The sequence below is a fragment of the Ascaphus truei genome, chromosome 1 (assembly GCF_040206685.1).
Source record: "Ascaphus truei isolate aAscTru1 chromosome 1, aAscTru1.hap1, whole genome shotgun sequence".
NCBI lineage: Eukaryota > Metazoa > Chordata > Amphibia > Anura > Ascaphidae > Ascaphus > Ascaphus truei.
The window spans coordinates 89695080-89722623 of NC_134483.1; the positions used below are offsets into that span (position 1 = coordinate 89695080).

Here is a 27544-nt window from a genome sequence, read left to right on the forward strand (position 1 = left end):
AAAGCACTTCCACATTTCTGTATGATCCTATTTTATATATAAAGTTTGCATCTGCAAATCTGATTGTCTATATTTTGTGCTGGATTTCCTCAGCTCTTAAGTCCATTGATTCCGATAGCTAAAAGTATGTAATGTGTATTTCACATATGAGGCGTGGTTCAGGCTTGTTATATAGCAGGCGCTGGTGCGCTCGCCGATGCGTTTAGTTAGGGTGCAAGCAGTGACGCGCGCGGTTAGGGGGCGTGACTGACGTCACAGCGTTAGGCAGCAGCGTGAAAATACAATTTTATTGTAATTTCCCTGGTCTGCTGCGCCACCGCTCACGGCCGTCCGTAAATAGTATAGAAACGTCTGGCTAACACAGCCAATTATAATTGACGCGCGCACGGTAGCGCACTATATTACACGCTTAACAGATTGTTCTTGTATAGTGCCGCTAGTTTTTACGTAGCGCGTTACAGAGACATTTTGCAGACACAGTGCCTGCCCTGTAAAGGTTACACTATGTTTTTGGTGCCTGAGGCACAGGGAGATAAAGTGACTTTCCCAAGGTCACAAGGAGCCAACACTGGGAATTGAACCAGGCTCCCCTGCTTCAAACTCAGTGCCACTCAGAGTCTTTACTCGCTGAGCCGCTCCTCCCAATGTAGACAGACTGTCCTTGCACTGCTCTCTAAGATTAACCTTTCATTTACAGATCTACGAAAACCATGAATGCATAACCCAAACAATAAATATATCAAACATCTGATTTATAAATTTCGCAGAGGTTGAAATTGATGAACTTTACCTATGTTACTATGTATAAAACTGCACAATTTCTATTATTGGTAGCACAGTAATGAATTATACATTTTAAAAAAAAAACAATAACTTAATGTGCATGTTTTGTCAATTAAAAAAAGAACCGGTTACTACACAAAGTAGGCAATTCACAATGCATGTATGAATCGTATTACAAGCTGTCCTCGGTTATCCGCCTGAATCCGTCCCGCAAACCGCCATCAGATAGCAAAACGTCTGATTGCGCAACCAATGTTAATCCGCGGCTGTGAGCGGCAGATAATGTGTTCCGCGGAATATAAGGGACAGACCGATATAGAGGACCACCTGTACAGCTAGTATTTTGAAAATACAGTGCAAGCTACTTACTGCAAGATACATACTGTAAGCCCATTAAATGATGACCACAAACAAAACAATCATTTTTGTGTTTTGTGACAGGAAGGGCCTAACAGCCTCATCAAAGAGGAAGAATTCTTTGATGCTGTTGAAGCTGCTTTGGACCGACAGGACAAGATTGAGAAGGTATTTGTTGAAATCTGTATTACGTCTTCATTTTGCAAAACTTTTAAGATCCAAGTGAAAAATGGACAATTGTTTCCATTTCATTGCCTTACAACTAGCAATTCAAAACCATTATGAATTCTTGCCATCATTAAACATAATGTGTTGGTTTTTTTTTTTTTTTTAAACAATTTTTAAGTTTATAAATGTTGAGGTTTTTAAAAATGTAAATGCCAGATTGCCATCAGTTATCGCGTCTCCATGATTGTATCAGGGGTTCCAATAGCTGAGTACAGGAAGTCTATCAAAAGTGAAGGCAATTATTATGTTTATCCTGAACAATAGGAAATAATTAAACTGATACAGTAGCTTAACCCTTTCTCAGCCAATGGGGTTAAATGTTATGCATGGGAATGATTGTTTTGTTGTTGTATAGATAGAAGCTTTTCCTCTCTTTAGTGTTTCTTTAAAAGGCTGTGGTTACAGTAACTACTCTTAAGGTATCAGTGTTGAACACTGACTTCTTGTTTTGTATTGGCAGAGTGAATGTTGACAGTCTGGCACGTATTTGAATGCTGAAAATGACCTATTAAAAGATGCATCTAAAAAATGTTTTTAAAATGTATTGCTTCATTCCAAATGGCAGTATACAGATTTAAAATCGGAGTCTTCAGTATATCTATTTCTTCCAACAGAAGTTTAATTTCCTAGTCCTTTTTTTTTCTAGTAGTTTGTAGACCGAGAACGTTTGCATGTAAAAAAGCATTGTGTCAATACCCTTTGATCTAATTTGAAGCCCATTGTTTTCCAAGTCTCACTCTGAAAAGGTGCGATCACATTGCCCATCATCACTACCGACAAGTGATGCGTACACTGTTGGCACTCACAGATTTGTTCAAACGGTAAGTTGCACTTGTTTGCTTTGTTTTCTTTCAATGCCCAGTGTTTGCACTGTTTTTTGTAGCTCTGTTTTTTGCGCAATCCCTCATAGGCACAAAGTGAACGAAATCCACTGACCTGTTTAAGGGATCTCACCTGGGAAATTGATAAATTTTCTTTTTTTCCCTTTTTACACAGAAAGCTGACGCTGTTCTGTATTATTACTTTTTAAAGTTAGACTTGGGGAGGTGTTTGATCTCCTCTGGCTGCTCCCTTTGTGTGATCAGCAAGTGTTTATACAGCCAGCGTCCCCTCTCCACACATCCCCTTAACTGTACTGGTTCTATGATGAGGACAGGGTGGGATAATGATGAAGAAAACACTTGATTGACAGACACTTCCCCATTCAGAGGCCTCTGAGACACTCCACTGGCCAACTATATGGGGCTGCACCTTTAATTTAGCCAGGATTGATTAGAGGCAACCTCATTGTTATACTGTATATAACATTTACTAAGCAACAACTATTGAAAGCTGTATACTCTGCATTACATGCAGAAATTGCACTATATTAAAACTACTGCAGAATTCTGCAAACCGCTTTGATTTTTGGGCCTTTATTTCAGAATGGCCACACATACTGTATTGATTTACAGAAAATATGAGTCTGTAGCAGAAACAGGAAAGAGTGTGGCACAGCATTGAGCCCTCCACAAATATTCTAACTACCACACGCTGTGCACAGCTACCTCAAACAGACAAAAAAAAGTCCAAAAACGTTATTCCTCTAATAAAAATAAAATAAAAAAGCCATACCAACAGTATACCAGAAACAACCAAGTGGGAAAAGCCCCCCCCCCCCCCCGGCTTATTATTTTTAAAATAGAAACCCCTTTTTTTTTTAGTTTATAATGCCGAGTGCCGTTAGTAAAATTCCCGAGTACATTACTAGCTTGCTTGCTGCTTTTAAATATTGATGAACACATAATTAGCCATTTGTAATCTTACATCTGTTATAGTGGAGCTATCCTGGTAAATATAGTTTTTAATAGAAAATAACATTTATTAAGAAAAACTTGGCAAAAATGTGTATTTATGGCTTTGCTCAAAGAGAACTCAAATATTGTACTATTGTTGACTTAAAAATTAAACTCTTCTGGGTAATTATTCCATGTGGTTATTTTATTGTTTTTAATTTAGATTTTACTTGAATCCTTTTCGCACTGTTCTGCCTTAGTCTAGCAGCTCAAAGGGAATCAATAATTCTCCCTTTTTTGTTATTTTTTTACCGTACACTTTACTTTAAAGAGTATGTTGATGAGCATTCTTCTTTTCTAAGGAAAATATAAAATACCTGGTTGCAAGGGGACCTTTTCCTCCCTCATTGTTCTTTTGCTTTTGCTTTCCTTGTCTCTGTAATCTGGCGCTTGGCAGCTGTTCTGTTACTTTTTTGTTCTGATTACCTGGTTTTTCTGTCTCTCTGTGGTAGCCACATAGTCGCTCTTATTCCATTGATCTAGTCAGTGCCTCTGATGACCACAGTTTCAGCATCCAGGTACTGTATTCTTGCACTGAATGGGTTACCATCTATCGGCTTTATTTTAACCCCATCCCTACAACTAAGATTGGAAGATGTGCTACATCTCCTGGAATGTTAAACTAGTAAGACCTAACCAGTAACACAATACTTATACAAAATACATTATGGGAACTGTTGTACAATGTTTTTATATAACGTGTTTCCTTTACTTACCCACGTTCCTGCTGCTGTTATAGAGCACTGGGTTTCTAGAACCTGCAACAGCAAATGTGTTGAACAAATGTATGATTGAAATTTTATTTCTTTTTAAAGAGCAACTTACAATCTACAAACAAGTAATTGCCACAATTTGCATATTTACATATAAAAGACTTCATTTTTCCTTCTCCATAGAGCCAATAATAAGAGCCTCACTGCCACTCCGCACAATTTGCACTGTAATAAAATTATGCAAACACTTGTTTTACATGAGACTTTTCTAAGCATTGGTTTATTTTAATGACGTTCAATACAGTTTTGTTATTCTCTAGAAGCCAACAACAATTGACTCAAAGCAGCAATCCCTCGGTTCCGGAGACATTTACATTTTTGTTTTGTTTTTTAAATACCTACAAACATGTCGCCAACAGAAAGCGAGTGTCGTCCTACTGGCTGCCCTGGATCGAGGCTCACCGATATTTTATGTCCAGGAGGATTATTATTCTTCCCCCCCCCCCCCCAGACAGAGTAATAACATCAACGTTAGGGGGCGACACGTGTTGCTTTAAGGTTTCAGGCCTCCAAAAAGCCAAAATGAAGTCGTAACATAAACTCATAGTTTCAATTGTGGTGATCTGCTAGTTTTTGTGTTTTTGTTTCTTTTTTGCCTGGCTTTATTATTTCACTGGCATCAGCTGTTACCCTAGCAACCTTTAGTGTTTGTGTGTGAATAACGGCAGCCATTTTAGTTTCCCTGCAAGGCAAATTATATTTTATGAATGCTTTTACAGTAGCATTGCTAAATACAGTAGCAAAAGGACTTCACAATGGTGGAAATAAATGCAACCTTTATGGGGAGTCGAGGGGATTGCGGCGAAGTGCAATTTTTATATTGCAGTCTCTCGGAGCTGCAGATTTATAGCATACTTTGTTATTTTGACATTCTTGCACATTAGGACTGTAGCCAATTCAGCAGAATGTTGCTTCTCATTCAATATAAAGAGAAGCTGTCTTCTCATGCAAGTGCAATCTGTATACAAAGTGTATGGGTGATTTGAAGACAAGTCAGTGCAAATACCTGGTTCACTATAAATCATTTTGAATGTGACTTGTGTTTTGAAGGTGGAAGAGATGGTAAAAAACCACATGACTTACTCGCTACAAGATGTGGGAGGTGATGCCAACTGGCAGCTCGTAGTGGAAGAGGGAGAAATGAAGGTAATACTGTTTGGCCTCTTCTATCTCACAACCTGCTTTTCAGGTGACTTTCTTCGTTCAAATACTTGCACGATTAAAACTGTGACCAAATGAAAGCCAATTTATCATCATTCACTGGTTGAAAGCAGTTAATCCTTTTTTTTTTTTTTTTTTTTTTAATTTATTAACTCTGTAATACTTGTGTATTCAGTGTACAGCAGTGATTCCCAACCTTTTTTGTTTGGGGGTACCCTTGAAGTATTTTTTACAATATCGAGGAACCCCTATCTGGATGACACATGTTCGACAGGGGTAAATAACAAAATAGACTTGTAAAGCAGTAGGGTTAATAAATAATAATTAACTCATACTTTTGAATAAACAGTGTATATATTTTGCAATGTAATGTATCTCCCCCAGCACCCCTCATCATCCTCATATCCCCCCCAGCATCCCTCATTATCCTCGTATCTCCCCCAGCACTCCCCATCATCATAACTCCCCCAGAACCCATCATCATCATCCTCATATCTCCCCCAGCACCCCTCATCATGCTTATATCTCCCCCAGCACCCATCATCATCCTCATATACCCACCCCCCTGCATCTCACATCACCCCCTGCCCCAGCTCACAAGTTACCACCACCAAGGATCTCCCCCCGCCCCCTCATCATCCCATATACCTTCCTTAAGCGGGCAGAAGGTGGAAGCGGGAGGCTTGAGGCAGCAGGCAGGAGGCTTGGGGCGGCGAGGACTGCACGCAGTCTTGTGCAGGAACCGGAAGTGCTAGAGCGCGCTCCTACGGAGGAGGAGGAATGGTAGGGGAGAGCCAGAGGGAAGATCCAGGAAAGTCGTCGCGGGCCGCAGTGATTGCGGGCAGCTAGGCGGAACAACTGGGACTGCTCCACAGAACCCAGGTTGGGAATCACTGGTATACAGGGATGCATCTCTCTCAGGTTTACATGATCTAATCTGAAAAAGAAACCAATAGGATTTTTGAAAGCGTGTATTGTCACTAAAATAATTTACAATCGCCAAGATAATCTGTGAAATCTGTCGTATAACGCAGTATAAACTATTACAAGATGTATGTATTAAACCTAGTATTTTAAAGTTCATGAGCGACTGTAATAGTCTTCTGAATTTTCAAAGCAAAAAGAGAAGTAAAAGAAAGGGATTGTGCCTTTGTGTATTAACTTTGAGTCATGAATTTGAAGATAGGTTTGTGTAGGTGGCAAACAAAACTTTTCCCCCCTCCGCTTTGTTTAGCATCACAAGCTTCATTAGATCAGGAGCAAACATTTTGTTATATATCCATATATAGGTTTATAGAAGAGAAGTGGAGGAAAATGGAATTGTCCTTGACCCACTAAAGGCCACGCATTCTGTGAAAGGGGTCACTGGCCACGAGGTCTGCCAGTACTTCTGGGATGTCAAAGTTCGCAATGACTGGGAAAGTAAGACATTCGTTTTCAATAGAGTGGATTTACTTAAATGCATGTGGTTGCCATTTCTGCCTATATTTTAGTTCTGTAACTTTTCATTGTCTTTTTTTTCCCCTAGCTACCATTGACAATTTTGATGTTGTGGAAGATTTATCTAGTAATGCAATCATTGTATACCAGACGCACAAGGTATTCATCTAAACTAGTAAATAGTCTGTGATATGCACAGCCAGTAATGTTACAGCTTGTTTGTTTGGTGTCTTGTTGTGTTAGCCCCCTCATACCCATTGGTGCTCCCATGCATTGCTGTGTGTTGCAGGCCACTCTTGCAGTAATAATGCTTTGTCAGATAATATTAAAATGATGGATACTAATGTCATGCACCAGTGCACCTGTGTTAATGTTATGTACACAATAATGCAATACCTGGTAAAATGTATTAATTTAAACTAGTTATTTATGTCATGATATGCATGCCCAATAACGTTACATCTTGTTTGGTGTTTGTTAATCCCTTTATTCCACTCTGACAGTGATGTGGCCAAGTCAACTTGTGTTGAAACGTTGAAACATTTAAAAACATGTTCAAATATTCCTCTTATTACTATACAAACTCTATAATAACGCATATAAAGAAAACCCTTCCACATATTTCAGGATAAAGCAATAGCACTCTGATAAAAAATAATTTAGTCCATTACTCACTTGACTTGGCTTCAGTAGTCCGATATCTTGCCGAGTCGGTCATCATGGGTTTCACTTAAAACAAAAGATCAGGAAGTACAAAAAGACTTTGCCATGTAGTATTGAACGTCTATTGGAAAATCTTACATCTTACTCATAAGAGAAATTGAGCATAGTCCAAAGGGTTAGCGTCCCACTCGCCGTATTCTCATCCACGTTACAACCGAACCGACCAATGGTTCCACCCCCTCTGTACAGCACAATGTCACCAGTGTTACTTGGAGTAAGCACACCCTATTCTTTTTGGAGCGCCAGGTGACTTAATGGAATGCGTTGTCATGGTAACAAGACAAAAGTATAAACAAAATGAGTAATTGTATTAAAAGGTTAATTACGGTGGTGGGTAAATTCTAAGTTCTTATAATAAAAGAGCATATCAAGGGTGGTTAGACCTATCAATGTGGTAGGTTATGTATCGACCAGACTGAGGCTTAAAAAACATTCTTAGTGGGCTAACAGAATACTGCCTCAATAATATTGTCACTATTAAGGAGCTGTTGTATTTTATTTATGTAGTGATTGATGCTACTACTTTTCACTGCACTTTAAGAAATGGATAATGTAAAAACGGTTTATTCCTTGCAGAGGGTGTGGCCTGCTTCCCAGCGCGATGTCTTGTATTTATCTGCCATTCGAGTGATACCAGCTGCCAGTGAAAGTGAAACAGACACTTGGATTGTCTGCAATTTCTCTGTGGATCATGACAGAGCTCCTGTGAGTAGCACCCACAGCTTATTTTATAGCTGTTTTGTAGGCAAAGAATTGGACTGTGAATCAAAAGATCTGCACAAAGTACGGAGGACACTACCGCTGACTTGACCACCAAGTAAAAAAAAAAAAACTTCTGAGCTTTATTGAAGTGAAAATAATTGTCAGATGTTGCATCATAATATCTGTTTCCCATGCATTTTATTAGCTCAACAATCGGTGCGTTCGGGCCAAAATCAACATTGCTATGATCTGTCAGACACTGGTCAGCCCACCAGAAGTCAACAAGGCAATTAGCAGAGACAACATCCAGTGCAAGATTACGTATGTCGCTAATGGTAAGGCTTTTACATTTCTGCAGATTAACATATTTAAGATGATCGCTTTAAATGATTGTACGTGAAAAACGGTGAAAGAGAAAATGTTTGTCATCCAACTGGATGTTGGTCACCCTGTGATCTTAACAGATAAATTGCAATGCTGTAAAAAAAAAAAAAAGTATATATTTTTTACAGTACTTTAGGGAGACATAAAGAAGAATTGTTGTACCTTTTATTTTCATCTTGCTGCACAATTTTCAAGTGGAATCCAATCCGTATCTGATATTTCTTTTTATTATTGTACTTGCAGAACTCCCCACAGTATTGGCCTTTGTTAATAAATACATCAGTCTTTCCTTTCACCTACCCGAGCTCCAGACTTTTCTTTCTTTGCTTTTCCATCACATTGTGCAACAGAATCTGTTTGCGTTCTAAAAACCACGTATCTCTATAATAGCTGATATTCTATTTGTTTACTTTTCATCTATTTGCATATCCTCTTTCCTAGCTCTCTTCTGCTCCTGCCTCAATTCACAAATTCTCAATTCATGTATTTATGCTCCAGAATATCTGACATTTCGATAGCATCTATCATTCAATTGACTTTCTCCTATTCGTTTAAATATCTTGCTTTGTTATGAACAATTGTTCTTCTGTTTTAGGGCGTGTCTTACTTACCATAATAGCCTACAAAGTTCTAGTAGTCAAATTTTGTTGTCAAAACACAAAATAATACATTTCAACTCAGAAAAAAAAGTGTATGTTTGCCGAGCACACGCATTTTAAGTGAAAAGTCTTTGTGTTTTGTCACAGTTTTGTCACAGAAATTGTATTTGTGATGGTGATGTTTTTAATTCAAACTCAAAACATAATTTCAGTGCCAAAAGTGTGGAATGGAACGGGGACAACTCACTGGTGCAGTATTCCTAGATTTTGCAAAGGCTTTTGACACAGTTGATCATGCTATCCTGCGTAACAAACTCCAGAGTTCTGGAATAGGGAAGCATGCTTTAAGCTGTTTTCAGTCCTACCAACAGGAAGATCCCAACATGTGTCCATCTCAGGCTCTAACTCCAACCCCCCGGATATCACCTGTGGTGTCCCGCAAGGCTCTGTTCTGGGGCCCCTACTCTTCTCAGTGTTCATTAATGATCTTCCCACAGCTTGTAAGGAAGCCTCAATACACATGTAAGCAGATGACACAATCCTATATGCACACAGCCATAGCCTCTCTGACCTTCAACACCTACTTCAGTCTGACTTTTTGAGACTCGAAAATTGGATTTCCCAAAACAAACTGTTTTTAAACACTGACAAGACTGTAACAATGGTATTTGGGACCAAGACTACATTTGTAAAGCTCCCAGTGACTGAGCTCCTGATAAGAACCAACGCTAACACCACCCTAACCCCTGTCACTAGTTTTAAATACCTGGTCTTATGGTTTGACTCCCACTTATCATTCGGGATGCACATTGATACCCTGACAACCAAGACCTATGCCAAACTAGGGGCACTCTACAGGAACAAATCCTCCCTAAGTCTCCTGGTCAGAAAGCGTATCGCACAGCAGATGCTAATGCCAATTATTGACTATGGAGACATAGTATACGGCTCGGCACCTCAAACCCACCTTAGCAAACTTGACACCCTCTACAATTCAATTTGTCGTTTTGTTCTCCAATGCAACTACAACACACATCACTGCGATATGCTCAAAGAACTAGATTGGTCATCACTAGAGTCTAGGCGCAACGTTCACCTTTCCTGTCTTGCCTTTAAATTCTTCATGGGCAAGCTACCCAGCTATCTGAACAAGCTCCTCACCCCTACCACATGCAGTACCTATCACCTGAGATCAGACTCCAAAAGACTGTTCATGGTCCCAAGGCTCAACAAAGTATCCGGACGTTCCTCCTTCTCCTACTGTGCACCCCAAAACTGGAACAACCTACCAGAGACTCTCACATCCACCACCAGTTTAAGTTCTTTCAAATCTAAGGCTGTCTCACACTTTAATCTGGTCTGTAACTGTTACATGCGCCTATAATATATATTTTCTTTAACTGTGCACGCAATGTCTTGTATATAATGTATACCCTGTTCATTTATGTAACTGTACTTGTAACCATGTATTGTTTTACTTTGTGCCCAGGACATACTTGAAAACGAGAGGTAACTCTCAATGTATTACTTCCTGGTAAAATATTTTATAAATAAATAAATAAAATGCAAAGAAGTTTGACTTTGAACGTGCGTGCGCGGCACACACTTGGTTTTACTTAGTTGCACTTTTATATGTATAGTAACTGAATTCCGTGTGTGTGCTGCGTGTGTGTGTGCTGCGTGTGTGTGTGCTGCGTGTGTGTGCTGCGTGTGTGTGTTGCGTGTGTGTGTGTGTGTGCTGCGTGTGTGCTGCGTGTGTGCTGCGTGTGTGTGTGGGCTGCGTGTGTGTGTGTGTGTGTGGGCTGCGTGTGTGTGTGTGTGTGGGCTGCGTGTGTGTGTGTGTGTGGGCTGCGTGTGTGTGTGTGTGGGCTGCGTGTGTGTGTGTGTGTGTGTGGCTGCGTGTGTGTGTGGCTGCGTGTGTGTGTGGCTGCGTGTGTGTGTGTGGGCTGCGCGTGTGTGTGTGTGGGCTGCGCGTGTGTGTGTGTGGGCTGCGCGTGTGTGTGTGTGGGCTGCGCGTGTGTGTGTGGGCTGCGCGTGTGTGTGTGTGTGGGCTGCGCTGCGTCTGCCCAGTGGCTACTGCGCAGGCACGCCCAGCCGGCGGCAACATCTCCAGCGCATGCGCACCAGGCTTTTTTTGGCAAATGCTTGTTTTTATTTCTTTTAAATGTATTTTCTTTGCTTTGAAATATTTCTGCTTTTTATTTTGTGTTTATTTGGTATTTGCTTAATTGATTGCTGGTAATTTTGGGGTGTTTTACTTGTTTATTGTTTATTTGGTGATTGTTTTGATTGCATTGGACATTGTTGGAGGTTGTTTATTTTTTAACAAACAAACAATTATAAACCCTCTAAAAAGCGCTAATCTACACAATGTGAATGAAAAGTGATTACAAATTAAAGTGAATAGCCCTAAAGTGATCAAAAAATGAAAAAGCAGCCTATGGAACAAAAAATCAACAGGCTATTCCAAACCTGTATGAGCCAAAAAAACATACAAATAAATTGTCCCAGGCGCTGTGAATAAAGTCCAATGAACCCCAATACCGTGAGCCAATTGGGCAGTCTTTGGTAAGGCTTCCTATGCCAGATAGATGATCCTGATAGTTTGGTGGACAGGCAGGGATGTTGTCTGATCTGATGTTATGATGTTTCTGTAATCATAGAGAAAAAAGACAGCAGGGCACGCACATGGCGTGGTATGGCTTTTCTCAATCACCCCCTGCCTAGAACCCTGAAATCCTACTTACAGGATGAGGGCTCTCGAGTACAGTTGAGAGAATCTGTGCCTCACGTCTCCATCCTTCACAGCGTCTCACGGATCCACGTGGTCTGGTCTGCAGGGATCCCCTTACTCGGCGTTGATGGTACCAGGAATGGGGTACTCCAGCACTCCCACAGATGATAGCATGCGGGGGGAGGGGGGGTTGGAGACGGGGAAAGATTGTGGAAATAGACTAGTGTGATAACGTACAGGGTATTTATTAACACACACAAACACGATAAAATCACACTTACAATATAAAAGATTGATGAGCTCCGCTCAAAATGCCGTCCGCAGCCTGTGCAGATCCCAATGTTACTCAGGGAACGGTCGCCACGCGCTGTACTCGATTCCGGATCTCGAGTGACGTCAGCAGTGGGGCGGACCGGGACTCTCCTCACACTAGGAACTACAGGTGCCCGGGCAGCTCAATTCACTAGGCTCCTCCTCCCTACGCGTTTCGTGACGTGTTGTCACTTCCTCAGGGGATACTGGAGCCTAGTGGATAGGCTATTTATGCTAATTTCAGGTAGAGAGCCCTCCTATAAGTGGGACGGACTGGGCGTGATTACCATGAGTTACATTCAACTGCGATCGTGGTAATGGCAGATTGGGATCAATGTTAAAACATACATCATCAATTTTGGACCCTTGTCATAGCATATAGTTTAAAAAAACAGCCTACATTTCTAGTGAATTGATTAGTAAATAAAACATCTTGTTGATCAAATCTTAAAAAATCACCTTGATGGTTTAAAAACATCTACAGTGTATATGATATCATTCAAAACATTGTGTACCAATTAAATAATATTCTTATACAGTACATGTACATATACAGTTGTTATGATATATAAATTTAAATTATAAACAACAATTGTAAAAGCAAATAGGCAGAGTTCAGTGCACTATTAAAATGAATTGGTACACAGATTTTAAAATGAGCAGTAAAAGTCTGGTGATCACTCAGGTATACTAAAATGATCAAAACCCTAATGAATTCACTGGTCTTTTAAAAAAGCTGCTAGGTCGAAATCGATATTGAGGCCGAGGGGGGACAGTGTCTTCAGTACATAGATCCAATAACTTTCTTTTTTAGATACTAAATTAAGTCTGTCTCCCCCCCGCCAACTACTTTTTGGGTTATCGATCCCTACACATATCAGACCCTCTGGGTTCTGGCCATGATGTGTTTTAAAATGATTTGAGACGCTATGAGTCTCGAGGCCCCTCTTAATGTTATAGACGTGTTCTGCGAACCGTCTTTTGAGGGGTCTCCCAGTGCGGCCTACATATTGCAGGCCGCAAGGACACTCTAATAAGTACACACAGAAGTTGGTCCTACAATTAATAAAAGTTTTAATATCAAAGCTAGTCCCTGTTACTCTGGATTGAAAGTTTTTAGTCTTTTTACTGTACTTGCAACCAATGCAATTGGTGCAAGTGTAATACCCCTTTAGATCATTTAACCATGACACATGGCGATCTCTGAGGCCATCAATAGGACAGCTGGGAGAGAGGGAAGATTTCAAATTCCTGGCCCTTTTATAAACAATTTTTGGTTTATTGGGGAGGATAGATTTCAGGATAGGGTCTTTGCGGAGAATGCCCCAATGTCTGTTAAAAGTCTTGGATATAACTGGGGCCAGCCCACTATACTGAGTGATAAAAAATGGAAACTGATCTGGGGTTTTAGGTTTGGAAATTCCTCCCATTTCTTTGCTACATATTAGAGAGGCTCTATCTATTTTGTTAACTTCTAATATAGCTCTATCTACTTCCTGATGTTTATATCCTCGTTCCATGAATTTAGTTTTTAGATCCTTGATCTGCTGATAATAGACATGATCTTCTGTCCAATCTAAATCCTAAATCCTCATCTGTCCAATCTAAATCCTGTATCAGGGTTAACACCTGTGAAGTGTCCCTTAGATAGGATGGGACTTGTACCACATATTTCTGTAAAAGATAGTCTAGGAACTGGGATAGGTTCGATGTTAAGGAGCCTATCCCTGATATGATTGGGCGGCCTGGGGGTCTGGTGAGGTTTTTATGTAACTTCGGGATGAAGTAGAACATCGGGATCCTGGGTTGTTCAATTGCTATGAACTCCATCTCCCTGATGGTAATTACCTCATCCCGAACTCCCTGACACTTTTGGATCAGGATTTAGATTGGACAGATGACATGCGTTGGGTTACGTGCGACGTAGTGTCACTCTATACTGTAATAGATCATCAGATGGGCATAGACGCCATTAGGAGAGTTTTAGAACGTGACGGTGGAGTAGACGACAGACTGAGGAAGTTCATTCTGGATGGGATCAGCTTCATTCTGACCCATAACTTTTTCAGTTACAACCACCAATTCTTCCTCCAGACATGCGGCACCGCAATGGGCACCAGGTTTGCCCCTAGTTACGCTAATTTATTCATGTCCATATGGGAGGAGGACCACATATGGTCCTCTAACCCATTTGGGGCAAACCTGGTGCTCTGGAAAAGATATATTGACGACGTGCTGTGTGTCTGGAGGGGACCTATTGACAAACTGGAACAATTTAAAGTTCATCTGAACACCAATTCAAGAAATTTAAGATTCACATTCAATGATAATAAAAATACCATAAACTTCCTTGATCTATCCCTATATGTGACTGATAATACAGTTCACACTAAAACCTTCCACAAGGAAGTAGATGCGAACACATATTTGTTGGCATCAAGTCATCATCATTCCCAATGGCTGCGCAATATTCCGAAAGGACAGGCATTAAGAATTAGGAGAAATTGCTCAGAAGATCATGTCTATTATCAGCAGATCAAGGATCTAAAAACTAAATTCATGGAACGAGGATATAAACATCAGGAAGTAGATAGAGCTATATTAGAAGTTAACAAAATAGATAGAGCCTCTCTAATATGTAGCAAAGAAATGGGAGGAATTTCCAAACCTAAAACCCCAGATCAGTTTCCATTTTTTATCACTCAGTATAGTGGGCTGGCCCCAGTTATATCCAAGACTTTTAACAGACATTGGGGCATTCTCCGCAAAGACCCTATCCTGAAATCTATCCTCCCCAATAAACCAAAAATTGTTTATAAAAGGGCCAGGAATTTGAAATCTTCCCTCTCTCCCAGCTATCCTATTGATGGCCTCAGAGATCGCCATGTGTCATGGTTAAATGATCTAAAGGGGTATTACACTTGCACCAATTGCATTGGTTGCAAGTACAGTAAAAAGACTAAAAACTTTCAATCCAGAGTAACAGGGACTAGCTTTGATATTAAAACTTTTATTAATTGTAGGACCAACTTCTGTGTGTACTTATTAGAGTGTCCTTGCGGCCTGCAATATGTAGGCCGCACTGGGAGACCCCTCAAAAGACGGTTCGCAGAACACGTCTATAACATTAAGAGGGGCCTCGAGACTCATAGCGTCTCAAATCATTTTAAAACACATCATGGCCAGAACCCAGAGGGTCTGATATGTGTAGGGATCGATAACCCAAAAAGTAGTTGGCGGGGGGGAGACAGACTTAATTTAGTATCTAAAAAAGAAAGTTATTGGATCTATGTACTGAAGACACTGTCCCCCCTCTGCCTCAATATCGATTTCGACCTAGCAGCTTTTTTAAAAGACCAGTGAATTCATTAGGGTTTTGATCATTTTAGTATACCTGAGTGATCACCAGACTTTTACTGCTCATTTTAAAATCTGTGTACCAATTCATTTTAATAGTGCACTGAACTCTGCCTATTTGCTTTTACAATTGTTGTTTATAATTTAAATTTATATATCATAACAACTGTATATGTACATGTACTGTATAAGAATATTATTTAATTGGTACACAATGTTTTGAATGATATCATATACACTGTAGATGTTTTTAAACCATCAAGGTGATTTTTTAAGATTTGATCAACAAGATGTTTTATTTACTAATCAATTCACTAGAAATGTAGGCTGTTTTTTTAAACTATATGCTATGACAAGGGTCCAAAATTGATGATGTATGTTTTAACATTGATCCCAATCTGCCATTACCACGATCGCAGTTGAATGTAACTCATGGTAATCACGCCCAGTCCGTCCCACTTATAGGAGGGCTCTCTACCTGAAATTAGCATAAATAGCCTATCCACTAGGCTCCAGTATCCCCTGAGGAAGTGACAACACGTCACGAAACGCGTAGGGAGGAGGAGCCTAGTGAATTGAGCTGCCCGGGCACCTGTAGTTCCTAGTGTGAGGAGAGTCCCGGTCCGCCCCACTGCTGACGTCACTCGAGATCCGGAATCGAGTACAGCGCGTGGCGACCGTTCCCTGAGTAACATTGGGATCTGCACAGGCTGCGGACGGCATTTTGAGCGGAGCTCATCAATCTTTTATATTGTAAGTGTGATTTTATCGTGTTTGTGTGTGTTAATAAATACCCTGTACGTTATCACACTAGTCTATTTCCACAATCTTTCCCCGTCTCCAACCCCCCCTCCCCCCGCATGCTATCATCTGTGGGAGTGCTGGAGTACCCCATTCCTGGTACCATCAACGCCGAGTAAGGGGATCCCTGCAGACCAGACCACGTGGATCCGTGAGACGCTGTGAAGGATGGAGACGTGAGGCACAGATTCTCTCAACTGTACTCGAGAGCCCTCATCCTGTAAGTAGGATTTCAGGGTTCTAGGCAGGGGGTGATTGAGAAAAGCCATACCACGCCATGTGCGTGCCCTGCTGTCTTTTTTCTCTATGATTACAGAAACATCATAACATCAGATCAGACAACATCCCTGCCTGTCCACCAAACTATCAGGATCATCTATCTGGCATAGGAAGCCTTACCAAAGACTGCCCAATTGGCTCACGGTATTGGGGTTCATTGGACTTTATTCACAGCGCCTGGGACAATTTATTTGTATGTTTATTTTTTAGGTTGACTATTGACTGCCATAGTGTAAAATCACGCCCATATTATATGGTAACATAAAAACAATGAACTGCGCACCGAATGCAGCTATATATATATATATATACTGTGTGTGTATATATATATATATATATATATATATATATATATATATATATATATATATATATATATATAATTTTGTGGATAATTTACAACCCAAATAAAGTTGTGAATTAAAAGGTTTAAGGGAACACAATGTCGTGTTATATAGTTGCATAGTAGATGAGGTTGAAAAAAGACTTCCGTCCATCAAGTTCAACCTATGAACTTCCTAAATGTTCCTCAATGTGAAATAAACAAATTGAGATGAAAATAAGATTCAAAAAACCTTTAACATCCGTGGAGAGTCTGCAGCCTGTCAGAGTGAATATCTCAACATCTCACAGGAAACATGCAAAAAAGAGAAAACACAGCGCACGACTCTCATAATTTAGTAAAGTAATTATATTGTGACAATATTAAAATGTAAATGATTGCACATACAAGATACATTAACCATACAAGCAGGACATGTTTAGGGTACATGTTACCACTCTGGAGATTGAGGACTTGCTTCGTGAGGATCCCTCAGCATACACTCCTTCTGGTCCGGGCAGGAAACTTAACCCCGGTTGCAGCAAGAGTATCCGGTAGGATTGTTTTGCTGTATACTGGACACACTCCTTGCCATTATCACCGTGCTTTTGACCTTGCACATGCTGCTTATGGGACCCTGTTTGTTTTGCTGATAATTGAATTGGCTGTTGCGGACTTGCGACGCACTGAGGTGACGTCATTACCCTGATCCACGATCGCACCAGGGTGGAGGTCTGTGGCTGACTGACGGGTCCAAGCTGAAGTGGGTCTAGCGGTGTAGGAGAGGTTTGCTCCATTGTTGTCTTCATTGTAACCCTGTGGGTACTATGTAATGGATTTTGTTACACTAACGTGATTCAATACTCTTGCTGCAACTGGGGTTAAGTTTCCTGCCCGGACCAGAAGGAGTGTATGCTGAGGGATCCTCACGAAGCAAGTCCTCAATCTCCAGAGTGGTAACATGTACCCTAAACATGTCCTGCTTGTATGGTTAATGTATCTTGTATGTGCAATCATTTACATTTTAATATTGTCACAATATAATTACTTTACTAAACTATGAGTCGTGCGCTGTTTTCTCTTTTTTCCATATTATATGGGCATGATGAACCCACTGTGCCAATCAATTGGTTTATTGGCATTTGTAATGTGTTTATTTTTCTATGTAATATGTTATATTTTGGGGCTGTTTTTTTTTTTTAAGCTTCACCATTTATTGCTATAGTGGCATATCATGCCCATATTATATGAGCATGATGTACCACTGTACCAATGAATGGGTGGAGGGTGGGGGTAGTTCCCTGGGGAGTGTGATTAGGCCTCCTGGGTGGGTAGTGGGGCAGGGTGGGTTAACCCCTTAATTACTATAGTGGTTACTAACCGCTAAGGTGATTAAGGGGTTATGGGCCATTAGATTATATTTTCTTATTATATTCTTGCTGCAACGGAGGACATGGACGGTGATGAGGGTGGCCTTCATCGTGGCAGGCTGGCAGGGGTAAGTGCAAGTTTTATTTACTTTATTTCTGCTGGTTAATGTTTTATTTTAAATGGGCAAATGCACTATTATCCATATCGGGATAATAGTAATTTTGCCCATTACTGTACTGTATGTGTTAGGGGGGAGGGAGGTGTATTTCTTTCAAAGTATTGGACAATTGTTTTCTTTTTGTGCATATGATTGGTACCTCAAGCCAGCAGGAACCACCCAAGGGCCTCCGTCGGCCTCTTGTATTAATGCTGTGCAGAAAAAAAATGCTTTTATGCATGTCTCCATCTTTTTTGCGCCAGCCTTTAGCTGGTGAAAAGAAATGGTGAGCTTTTACGGAACGATAAACTTAGCACTGGTTTGTGAATAGCAGTTACTGGCAAAAAAACAGCGGATTAGCCATTTTTTTGCCTATCGTGTGACTTATTTTTTTTTTCATTGACTGTTTATGGGTGATAAAAAGCCGTTATTGCACGATACTGCACTGTTATCACTGCTTTGTGAATAGCAGAGCAGGCAGTTTCGTGCTGTAAGGGAATTTATCGCACTTAACCGCTTATCACTGCTTTGTGAATGACCCCCATTGTTCTTACAAGTATAAACTCATTCTATGTGTTGTGTATGTATAACTCCTCCTCATACAGCTCGTGTTTTTGATTTTAAATGTCATTCTTTTATCTTTTAGTGAATCCGGGAGGTTGGGCACCTGCATCAGTACTTAGAGCAGTAGCCAAACGAGAATACCCTAAATTTCTTAAGCGTTTTACTTCATATGTGCAGGAGAAAACCGCAGGCAAACCCATTGCCTTCCATTAGCAAATGTCCGGTGAGTCCAGCTTCTTTCTCTCTATACCCATGACCACAAAGGTGAAGTTAGAACCAAATTAAATGCATTCAAGTAAACAATAGCTCCCTTAGATTCGAATCACGTCTGCACCATTTGGGCTTAACTTGAATTGAATTATTTTGTTTGAAATATGCATTAAGTGAGCACTGCATCATCAGCTTCTATAGGAAATGTGCTATCGCAAATCACTCCACACAGATTTATACAGGACTCATGTAGCCCCCCTAATCTTATATAGGATTTACCTTTCATCTATGCAACTCTAGAATATCATCATATGGATTGCAGGATGCACAATCGTCAAATAGCTATTTGTAATTTTGTGGTCTGTTATTTATGTTGGCATAAGTCTTTGTTTCTTTGAAATAATAGGCAATTGAAAATGTGTAATTGGGTTGTATAAGTATGTTTACGTGAGTGAGACACGTGAGTATAGTGCCCCTTGACATCGGCTGAAGCATTTTCTATGCCATTTTTAATATAGAATTCGCAATTCAAGAGATCTTCGAGAGCCTCCAGGGAGCCCAATGCCGAATAGCACGACATCATCTAATAAGATGCCCAGTTTTTAGAAACCAATATGATGAACTGTCCACAGTAGTTGATGAAGTAATCTTTCTCAAAATAGAAAAGGACAATGATTTTTGAAGTGAAGGGCAAGTAAATACTCTGTTAAAAATCAACAGCACATTTTTTTTTTTTTAAATGGTTTTCCAATACTTTGTGTGGTTGGAAGATGGGGACTTCATGGTTAACCCTTCACTGCCAGAGGGGCCTGCAAAGGATGAAGGGGTTAATGTGTTGCTATTTCAGAAAGCAGTTCCTCTGTCATCCTGCTAGAAAGGTAAACTCCTACACCCTAATAAAAGGAGTACCTGGACTTACCTGCCGTAGTGAGGGTGACCACGGGGCTTTATTGTTTTTCTACACAAGTTTTCTGGTTCAAAGGAATTAACCTCTATAAGCTTGGGAAAAGAGGAACTCCTTTATTGTATAACCTGCACAGTTCAATTTAAGTGTTGAGAAGTTAGAAATTAAAGTATTAAAAATGTAATTTAAACAGCATGGATTAACTCAAAATAAAAATATAAGTGGGGAAGTTATATTATGTTTAATACTGCCTACAAAATATATATATATTACACTACTCGGATTTACAAGAAATGTAAAAACTAAAAAAGAAGAGTATTTGACCCCCATTAGAAGCAGGATGGGAGTCTCCACTACAAAAAAATAATTAAAAAAAATGATTTGCAAGTATAAAAGATAGGGAATAGTATCATAATACTTCAGTCACTGGTGTTGTATGGGAATGTTCTACAAATGAGTTCACATCATTGATTTTCTTGGCTTATGGTGTTGTGATTGTCATTGCAAAGTACTGTACAAAGTCTTTAAGAAATTACTTGTATTGTGATCTTTGTTGTATAAAAGCACCAACTGATCATTTTTCAAACTACGGTACTATGATCATTTTACCACAATCTAAAAGTTATTGATCTGTCTTCTTCCTGCAGTGAAATGGAGAAGGCCGTAAGAACATTCCACATTGGATGAGAAAAGCATTCAATCTCCCAGCTGGAACACCGGATCTGCAGCCTTTTTACACCTTCTAGTGTTTAATATGTCCTAAAGTGAGTGGGATCATAACACGAGGCTGAACATCAAACACTATCCAGCTTCTGCTAGCTCTCCTTGCTAAATCAGAGTGTAATTATAACTACAGTACTAGTACTGATAGAAGTACATGTCTATATATTATTATTATTTTTCCATTTGCTTGCTTTGAAGGGATATGGGAGAAAGAGATAAATGTTAGTCACAAAACATGGATTGAGGCTTTCATTGTATACAACTTACAAATTGCTTACCTACTGTAAGCTTACAAAATAAATAAAGCCATAAGTGTTATGTTTCTGTGCACATTAAAGGAGCAAAAACCCTAAATGCACATGTAGTGCTCTTTAAGCACAAGAACACATCAGGCATTTCATTTTTCAGGTTGTTGAAAAATTGTTAGCGGGAAGTTTGGGTTCTTCTTTTTCTTTTTCTGCTTTATATAAATATACATCTTTGCTAGCCTGTTGCTGATTCCTGCAACGGTTCTGTAAAACTTCACAGTAATAACTGAGGGCTGTTATAATCTATGGCTTTGCCTTTTCTCGTGCAACTCATATGAAGACTTAAGTCTGATGGAGTGAAACAAAATCTAAGAAAGCTTTATTTTTTCCAGAAATCTATATATTTCTATTGTATTTTTAGTTTGTGTTAATTACGTGGAGCAAAATTGTTCTAGAACACGATCCAGAAATTTCAAGAGTTGATTCTTCAGGAGATTCTTTTTTGGATTAAGGTAAACTAGGTCTTTCAGACCAGGTATGTGGTGACGGGCTTCTGTGTTAAGAGTTTGCAAGCTCTTTGTGTTCCTGAATTGAACAGATGCATTGCTTCACCTATCCAGCAGTGATTGGTTTAGAGCAATGCTGCTCTTAACAGAAGGTTAGATCTACCCTTTTCAAAATGAAGCACCAAAATGTTGAGACGATACATCTGTACATAAAAGTTTTACAAAATTATATCTAATGACAGGAGAGTGCTATTTTGATTTAAATGTGTCATTGAGACAGTTTGAGGATGCATATTGCGGTTCTTCACCAACACCTATATGTAAAATACCAGGTGAATAAGAGGGATAGATGATGATACGTTTTGTTCCAGAAGCAGGAGATCCCAGAGACCTAACAGCAATGGCTTTACACCTCAGCCTGTCTGATTCTTCCACCATGACAAATATTACAAATCAAAAGGAGCTCCCTCCTGAGAAGAATAAGATCAGTCATTTTACGTTTAACTTTGTGTGTAACTTAATGGGGTAGCTTATCTGTAACAACACATCCCCAGTGTGCAAGGGAGAGAACACCTTTTTATTAGTAGTTCCCCATTCTGTGTTTTAAAGCCGTGCTTTTTGTAAATGCAATTTTGAGGGAAATTGGGACTTGAAATTAGAAATGGGAATTTAGGTATGAATCTAAAATTTGTCACGGAAAAATTGCTCATGGCCAAGTCATTTGTGGACTATTTGCAATAGAGTACATTCCCACACAACGACACACAAGAAAATAAAGATTGCTGTACTAGCCGTTGCCGTCCATATGATTACCCTCCCTTGTTGATTTGGGTGTAGTGAGGAGTCTTGGTTAATTTTCTTTTTTGTACATTGATTCATATCAGTCTTGTTCATCTGTTATTACAGATTTACAAATATATATATCACACTGAACTGTCGCATACCTACTGTTTATGTTAAATCGATTTATACATTTGTTTTCGACAAGTATATTGAAATGCAGGTGTATATATTCAGAATTTTGTGTACAAATTTGACAACTTTGGAAATTAAACAACTACCTACAGATTTTCTGCCTTGAGAGTTAAACGCTTTACTTGTACAAACATAAAGATGCCACTCTTCATGGAACCCTCACATCTGATTCTTTTATTACACATATAACTGTATACTCCGAAAGCACATTTAAAAATAAATAAATAATCCCTTGCCACAAGAAAAGCTCTGTTCATGGTTTAATTAGGTGGGAAAGTGTCTATGTGGTAACGAGAGTATGGCCTGACACCAGAAAATAATTAGTGAGCACTACATTACCAGTAAACATTTTAGAAAACATAGTTGTCTACATTAAATGACGATGTCTGTTTTGCATTGTCTTCTAAAATACTAAAACTCCACTTATGGGGGAATGAAACCTATTATAAACACAGATGTTGAATGTCGGCTATTTTGGTTACTATCGTAAACGTAGGCAAAAACTTTAGCTCTCTTGCTACTGGAAGATCCTGCAACGCATTGCTTTACAATGCATTGCAAACCAGTCCAGCACTGAAAGGGCTAAATGAAAAGCTTTATTTTACAAAGGGGTTATTGGAAGTTTACAAAACAGTATATAAACCTTAATATCATTAGTTGCATTTGCACTAAATGTGATGTACTTTTGCTATTCTGTAAATAAATGTATTACACTAAAGAATATATTTGTGTAGAATCCTTTTGTTGTTTTCGTTACTGGTGTCCTTATTGCCCAAACGGTGGCTGCGCGCACGACGGCGTGTGCACCGCACACAAGGTACTGCTTTCTATGGGGCAGGCCCCAGTCGGCGTGCGTGATGTCATGGCCGCACCCCTGCCACGCCCCTTTCCCCCCAGCGGATCTCGGCTCTTCAGTGGAAGCGCAACCGCAAACCACAGGTCATGGCTGAAACTGGTGCACGGGCCGCCAGGCGCTCTGGCGCACGCTTGAACGCAGTGACTGGGGCCGTAGCCTTAGCAGACCACAGGTGATACGGTAATCGTAGCAGAAAGAGGACGTTTTTCTCCTTTATTATCCTTTATTTATGAAGTGCCAACATCTTCTGCAGCGTGGTACAGAGTGACCTCCATTACATAAACTGAATGGCACACAAGGACAGACGAGCATAAACAGATACAGAAGTTAATAAGGGCCCTGCTTCTTAGAGTTTACAATCTAGAGGAAAGAAAATGTAAAGTGGCTGCTCATTGTGGGGTGAGTTATGTCTCAGGATGGAGTATGGTCTACCCGCACTGCTGGATCTATTAAGGTTTGGGTGTGTTAACATGGAGTTCAGTCCAGCCGCACAGTTGGCACCAATACGTTTGGTGGGTGGATGTTGGGAGTATGCCAGATAGGTTTTCTTAAAAGGGTGAGTCTTTAGAGTTTTTGAATGTCTGAAAGCTTTGAGAGAGTCTTAAGTCTGAGGTTGAGTGTTGGGGAATTCCAGTGGAAGGGGCAGCACTGGAGACGTCTTCTAGGCGGGAGGTGTTAAGGGATGTATTTGGGAATGAGGGTGAGATGTAAGGGGGGGGGGGGGGCAACATTGTTGAGCGCTTTGGATGTCTGAACTAGGGTTTTAGATTTAATTCTGGGGGCTGTAGGAAGCTAGTGTAGGGATTTCAGAGGTGAAGTGGCGAGGTAGAGGAGCCTGGCAGCAGCATTTTGGATGGATTGATGTTGGGATGGGTAGATTAGGAGAAAGTAAACTAGAAGAATGTTGCCATACTCTGAGCGGGACAGGATAAGTGAGTGAATTATGATTTTTATTGCGTTGTGAGTGAAGGAATTACATACTTTAGCAATATTGTGGAGGCGGCAGTACTAAGGGCTTGTGAACAGGGTCTGCATTGTCGTGGCTCACAGGCCTGAATCGCCTCTTGCAGCTTAAATTAATAGCTGCAAGGGAAGCAGTATGATATAGGCATTACTGAAACATGGTGGGTTGAAACGCATGACTGGGCAGTTCATTTAGTGGGTTATTCCCTTTTTCGGAAGGATCGAGCAAATAGAAGAGGAGGTGGAGTATGTTTATATGTTAAACTGGATCTACAACCTATTATAATTGAAGATGTTTATGAAGGGAATGATTAAAATGTAGAGACCTTGTGGATAGAAATTAGCAGTGGAGGTAAAAGTATAAAGAACATGTTTGTAGGGATATACTATAAACCACCAAATATCGGTGAGATTGAGGAAGCTAAAATACTTTTGCAAATGAAGAAGGCATCAAAACTAGGTCATGTTTGCATAATGGGTTATTTTAACTATCCAGACAGACTGGGGCAAAGAGATTAGCATTACAGCAAAAGGAAACCAGTTTTTAGGGGTGCTTAAAGACAATTATATGACCCAAATTATTGAGGGACCAACCAGGAGAGGGGCAATACTGGATTTGGTAATATCAAACAATGTAGAAGCAATAGTAAATATTCAAGTCCTGGACCATTTGGGCAACAGTGATAACATGGTCTTATTTGAAATAAATTATTATAAAAACAGATTTCTTGGGTTAAACAAAGACCTTAAACTATAGAAAAGCAGATTTTAATAAACTGAGGTCTAATCTACAAGTAATACATTGGGATGATGCTTTGCAGGAAAAAATGTAGAAGATAAATGGGCAGTCTTAAAACATTGTTAGACAAGCACACCTATCAGTGTATACCCTTGGGTAATAAGTATAAAATAAATAAGTCGAAACCAATGTGGCTAAATAAACAGGTAGGGGAGGAAATGGACAAGAAGAGGAAGGCGTTTAGATTCTTTAAGTCAGAAGGGACGGAGACATTGTTACAGAATTATAAGCAATGTAACAAAAATTGCAAACAGGCAATCAAATTAGCAAAAATAGATAATGAAAAAAGGATTGCAATAGAAAGTAAGATCAACCCTAAAAAGTTCTTTAAGTACCATAATAACAAAAAAAATGAAAATATAGGACCCTTTCAGTGTGAGATGGGCAGGCAGATTATTGGAGATAAGGAAAAAGTAGAGGTATTTAAACAAATTATTTGCCTCTGTGATTACCAGGGAAGAATCCATTTTGATATTAGTGCCGCAGGAGGAAGCCACAACCTCCATATTAATGAACAATTGGTTAACTGAGGAAGAAGTTCATAAGCGGCTTGAAAAAAGTAAAGTAAATAAGGCACCTTGTCCCGATGGCATACATCCAAGAGTTCTCAAGGAGTTAGCCACCAAATTAATAAAGGGGATGGACAATCTAACTTATGAGGAGAGGCTAGCTAAATTAGATTTATTTACATTAGAAAAGAGACGTCTAAGAGGGGATATGATAACTATATACAAATATATTCGGGGACAGTACAAGGAGCTTTCAAATGAACTATTCATCCCAAGGGCAGTACAAAGGACTCGGGGCATCCCTTTAGGTTGGAGGAAAGGAGTTTTCACCAGTAACAAAGGAAAGGGTTCTTTACAGTAAGGGCAGTTAAAATGTGGAATTCATTACCCATGGAGACTGAGATGGCAGATACAATAAATTTGTTCAAAAAAAGGTCTTTTTAGAAAGGAAAGGTATTCATGGATATACAAAATAAGTATATATGGGAAGGATGTTGATCCAGGGATTAATCCGATTGCCAATTCTTGGAGTCAGGAATGAATTTATTTTTCCCCTTATGAGATATCATTGGATTATATGTCACTGGGGTTTTTTGTTTGCCTTCTTCTGGTCAATAAGTAAGTATAGATATAGGATAAAGTATCTGTTGTCTAAATTTAGCATAGGTTGAACTTGATGGACGTATGTCTTTTTTCAACCTCATCTACTATGTAACTATGTAACTAATATTCAGGGAAAAAGAGCCCACGGTATATATCCAAAACATTTCTCTCCGGTTTAGCATACTTTCTCTGTTTCCACCTCTAATCGGTAAATTAATCTGTTCAAGAGCACTGAAAGTAAATGTTCTCAGATTACCGGAGGGGCAGGTAGAGAAATGTTTTGATACTGGGTATCGATCATCTTTGTTCTTAATGGATCTTACAGATAGGTTACAAATGGGAAAGAGGAGAGGTTGTAAAGATGTTGAAATTTGGAGGTGGTCGAGAGCATGTAGGTTTCTGTATGCATGGGAAAGTATGTGTTGGAGGGTACTGAGGGTAGAGGGAGGTTAAAGGCTGGGAGGTGATCAGAGAGAAGAAAGGGTGTGTTACAGGAGTTAGAGACAGAGTAGAAGTGGGAGAAAACCAGATCATGGGAGTATCCAATGCAGTGAATAGGAGAGGTGGTCCACTGGGAGAGACCATAGGAGGAGGTTAGAGAGATAAAATGGGCTGATGAGGTGGAATTGTCGATAGGTATGTTAAAGTATCCCAGGATGACAATAGGTGAGTCAGAAGTGAGGAATCCAGGTGGCAAAGTTGTCAAGAAATTGACTTTTAGATGACAGCGACACATGGAAAGTGGGGGGAAAAGAGACCAACGATATGTTCTGTGATTCTAATCTTTAATGGACGTATAATTCTTCCTATATATCTGCTGCCGCACCCACATTTTAACATGTATACAACGTAATTAGAACTACAGGTTATGTGATTTAATTTTATGACACCTTAGTATAGTGAATTTTGACAGATTTAAGTGGTGCTGCATAACGACAAACGTTGGCGTTCCCACAAGATTTAAAGCCTTTCAAGATGGATCGATTATTGATCTTGCTATCAGTACGCAAGAGACTAGGAGATGAAAAATGTTGTAGTGTTTTTGCTCTACGGAACAGAAATTTATTAGGACTCTTTGTGTAGGTCTTTAGATCATTATCCAGACCAAGCACACTCCAAAGTTTTTGGATAATACTACGAATCTGTTGAGACTGCTTACTAAAAGAAGAGATAAATAAAGGAGCGATGTCATCATACGGAATTTCTTACACCTTTTACCTCTTTTTAGAAGGTCTGCTCGATCAATGAGAGAGGCTTCTTCATAAGCCACTTCAATGCTTTCCATGTCATAACCTCATAACAGGAATCTTTTTTTTGAGATCATCAGACTGGTTAAGGAATGTTTCCTCATTGGAAAAGATCAGAC

At 39.7% G+C, this 27544-nt stretch overlaps 1 protein-coding gene across 1 annotated transcript in view; it reads left to right on the top strand.

The window, feature by feature from the left end:
• CERT1 (ceramide transporter 1) overlaps positions 1–23171 on the top strand; it is a 122426-nt gene extending 99255 nt beyond the window's left edge. Inside the window, exons 9-17 of the mRNA XM_075591474.1 lie at positions 1225–1308; positions 2100–2189; positions 5027–5122; positions 6427–6559; positions 6666–6736; positions 7877–8005; positions 8208–8337; positions 18965–19105; positions 20644–23171. Of these exons, the coding sequence (XP_075447589.1) occupies positions 1225–1308; positions 2100–2189; positions 5027–5122; positions 6427–6559; positions 6666–6736; positions 7877–8005; positions 8208–8337; positions 18965–19095 (864 nt within the window). The 3' untranslated portion in view covers positions 19096–19105; positions 20644–23171. The remainder of the gene's footprint in view (positions 1–1224; positions 1309–2099; positions 2190–5026; positions 5123–6426; positions 6560–6665; positions 6737–7876; positions 8006–8207; positions 8338–18964; positions 19106–20643) is intronic.
• Positions 23172–27544: the final 4373 nt, after the last annotated feature.